General features: G+C 34.9%; 1 protein-coding gene across 1 annotated transcript; it reads right to left on the reverse strand.

Moving 5' to 3' along the window:
- Window positions 1-813: 813 nt before the first annotated feature.
- On the reverse strand, window positions 814-3,004 carry LOC125423060 (gibberellin 3-beta-dioxygenase 1). Its single transcript, XM_048476266.2, has 2 exons — window positions 2,420-3,004; window positions 814-1,479 (listed from the first exon to the last, which is right to left on the reverse strand). The coding sequence occupies exons 1-2, from the start codon at window positions 2,923-2,925 to the stop codon at window positions 906-908; spliced, it is 1,080 nt and encodes a 359-aa protein (XP_048332223.2). The 5' UTR covers window positions 2,926-3,004; the 3' UTR covers window positions 814-905.
- Between the last annotated feature and the right edge of the window lie 217 nt (window positions 3,005-3,221).

Consider the following 3,221-nt stretch of genomic DNA (forward strand, 5'->3'; position numbering starts at 1 on the left):
TTTAACTATTTTTTAAAATATAAATCCTAACCCTTGATATGATGCAAGGGATAATAAGAAAACATCAACTTATCCTGATATAAGCCATACTTTATATATATATATATATATATACATATATGGTCAGACTTAAATTAGGTCTTTAATATCATGATTAACTTTTAGATTTCTTTTTTTTAGTTTTCGGATCACATTAAAAGTTGAAATATAAAATTAATGAAGGTCTTAATAAAGTTCACTTAATTTTTTCTAAATAGGATTTTGGTATATCATTAGACCTGTATTTAACCACTTTTTGAATTTTAATTTTTGATGTAATCTAAAAGTTAATAAAAGAAGATATAATGTTAAAACTATCTAGTTATTCTGATGTGAACGTGATTCTCTCTCTCTATATATATATATATATATATATATGGAATTGCTATTGTGGAGGAAGTCACCCACCACTCAATATCATTCTTATATATATATAAATAAATATTATTTATCACCAATGCTAACATTTCAGCAGTTCATAGCAATTCAATTGCATTATATTATAGATTTACTTTTTGATTTATAGATTTTCAGTTTTAAACGATCCAATTATAATTAATTATTATCACCTTAATTGCAGATTCATAGACGATGATTACAAGTTTTGACAAATAACAAAATTCATACATAACCATGTAGGGTATATAGCACAACGTACATAGATTATTAACTATGTATTACAATATATATATATATATATATATATATATCATAAACTTTTTATTACACCTTCCTTTACAGTAGCTAGCAACTAAAATTTTTATTTTTATTATCTATATATATATATATATATATAGCTAGAGAGAGAAACGAAGGAAGATATTCATGATAATTAATTTTCAAACCGGAACAATAGAAAATCCCATTTAATTCTTTAACAAAGAGAGCGCTTTCTCAAGATACTTTGCCTTCATGCCGACGTACTCTTTCACAGTGACAGAACGATACAAAGGAGCTTCCACTTCTCCTGAACCTGAAACGTCCTTTGACAAAAGCGGTGAAACTGTAAAATCCACTGGCGGTCCATAGAAGTAGGCCACCGAGAACCTTTGCATCGTCTGGTTAACGGTAACTCGATGAAAAGCGCTAGGGAACCTCCCATTTGATAGAATATGGAGGAGATCACCGACGTTGATGGCAAGCGCACCGTATATGGGGTGCACGCGCACCCAGCCAACTCCTTCTTTGTGGATCTGTAGACCACTAATCTGTGATTGGTGGACTAAGGTCATGAGAGAGGTGTCGGTGTGGGGTGCTAGACCCATGGCACGGTCAGGATCTGGGCAGGCAGGGTAAGAGTTCAGCTGTAAAGCCGTGGACTCCGTTGTTGAACCTATCCACTTTACTTCTTCTTCCGAGATGTTCAAGTGCTTTAACATCATTCGTATTAGTTTATGACTGATCATCTTCATTTGCTTTTGATACTCATCCATTGTCTCACTGTGTAAAGTAAAATAATTAGTCTATCAAAACCATATGGAAAAAAAAAAATATATATATATATATATATACAGTAATTTTCTACTGGAAGATTGATGCCGAATTTCATGTAATCGATGAAGTTTTTTACCCTGATTACTTGTAATGGAAAGCCAGCCATCCAATATAAATTGTGCGAGAAGAGAAGCAATTTTGTAGAAAAAATTAAAAATAATTACAACTAAGATTGAATTGGAACTAGTTGGATATATAAAAGCTCAATTATTACATCTTCCATTATGTACTTTTTAATTATAACGTTTTGAGGTATCATCCAAAAAAGATGACGATTTTGAGCAGCTGCATGGCAACGAAAATGTTAACCTCAAACATGCACAAAATCAATATATAAGTATTTATATTGATCTCTTTATGCATATATATATATGTATACATATAAATATATCATATGTAATATTATATAATATAATCGATATATAACTTCTATTATTACATCTATATATATATATATGTATACAGTTGTCTGAAAAGAAATATAGCACGTGCTTAACAAGAGAAGAAGCTCTTTCAAAAAAAAAAAAAAAAAAAAAGAAAAAAAAAAGGAAAAAGAAAAAAGAAAACTAGAGAAGCCAAAAAAAGGGAAAAAGAGTGATGGTCCTGGATTTATTACATGTATATGTTTGGTCTGGTTCCCGTGAAACAAACATTATAATATAAAATTCCTTCTAAGCAGCGATAGCCGTTAGAAGTAATTTTACTTCAATACCAGTAACTCCATTTAAGTTCAAAATTATCCAACCCCTCCCCCACACCCCCCCCCCCCCCCCCCCCCCCCCAAAAAAAAAAAAGGAAAAGAAACACCAAATCATATGAATAACACGAATTGGCTTTATGGATTTGTCATTTTGCCTACGTGCATGGAAGTGCATGTAAAACTTACCAAAAGCGTTCATAGTCATGCGGCCAAAGTTCCTTGGCATGATCCTTAGAAGACCCCAAGATGGTAAACCCTTCATGCCACATGTACTTGGGAAAGAATGGAGATATGCGGGCGATGCCGTATCCGGCAGCACCACCAGGAGATCGCAGGGTCTTCAGTTTTTGCTCAGAAGGGAGAGCAAACAATCTCCGGGACTCGGAATCCACCTCCTCAATAAGCTTTGAAGGAATGCCATGGCCGATCAACTGGAAGGCACCCCACGACTCACAAGCTTGGCATATGAGATCGGACGCATTGGGATTCATGAGGTCGATAAGAGGTATGGAAAACAACCGATCATCAGCCGGCGTGTCCGGGAACACCGACGACGACCCAGATGAGAAACCATCGGACTGAGACCAAGCATGGGAGTCTGGCAGTGTCTGAGCCGAGCTGAAATCAATGGGAACGATATGCTGAAGGTGAATAGGATGGTCTTCGTAGACTTCTGAAAGAGTAGTAGGCATTAGGGGATCAAGACAGAAGCACACACACAGAGAGAGAGAGAGAGAGAGAGAGAATTAAAAGCAGAAATAAATGAAGAGGGATGGTTGGGTGTTGGGGTTGAGTGGGGATTTATATAGTTAATAAATAATTAATTAAAGAGATAAGAAACAAGATTATTATAATTAATGACTAAACAAAGGAGGGGGGTTAGGTTAAAATGATACAGTTGGGTAAGGGTGGCTGTTGGACTTGGTGATGTCCATTTGTGGTTTTGGAAGGATTGTTTAATTGGGATATGGTTGAATGGGGACAAAAG

The sequence above is a fragment of the Ziziphus jujuba genome, chromosome 5, assembly GCF_031755915.1.
Source record: "Ziziphus jujuba cultivar Dongzao chromosome 5, ASM3175591v1".
In the NCBI taxonomy this organism is placed as follows: domain Eukaryota; kingdom Viridiplantae; phylum Streptophyta; class Magnoliopsida; order Rosales; family Rhamnaceae; genus Ziziphus; species Ziziphus jujuba.

Excerpts from the sequence above, each read along its gene's own strand:
- LOC125423060 (XM_048476266.2), bottom strand. The coding sequence starts at position 2,925 with ATGCCTACTACTCTTTCAGAAGTCTACGAAGACCATCCTATTCACCTT. Across the intron at positions 1,480-2,419 it reads CATGACTATGAACGCTTTTG|TGAGACAATGGATGAGTATC; the intron begins GTAAGTTTTACA and ends TACTTTACACAG.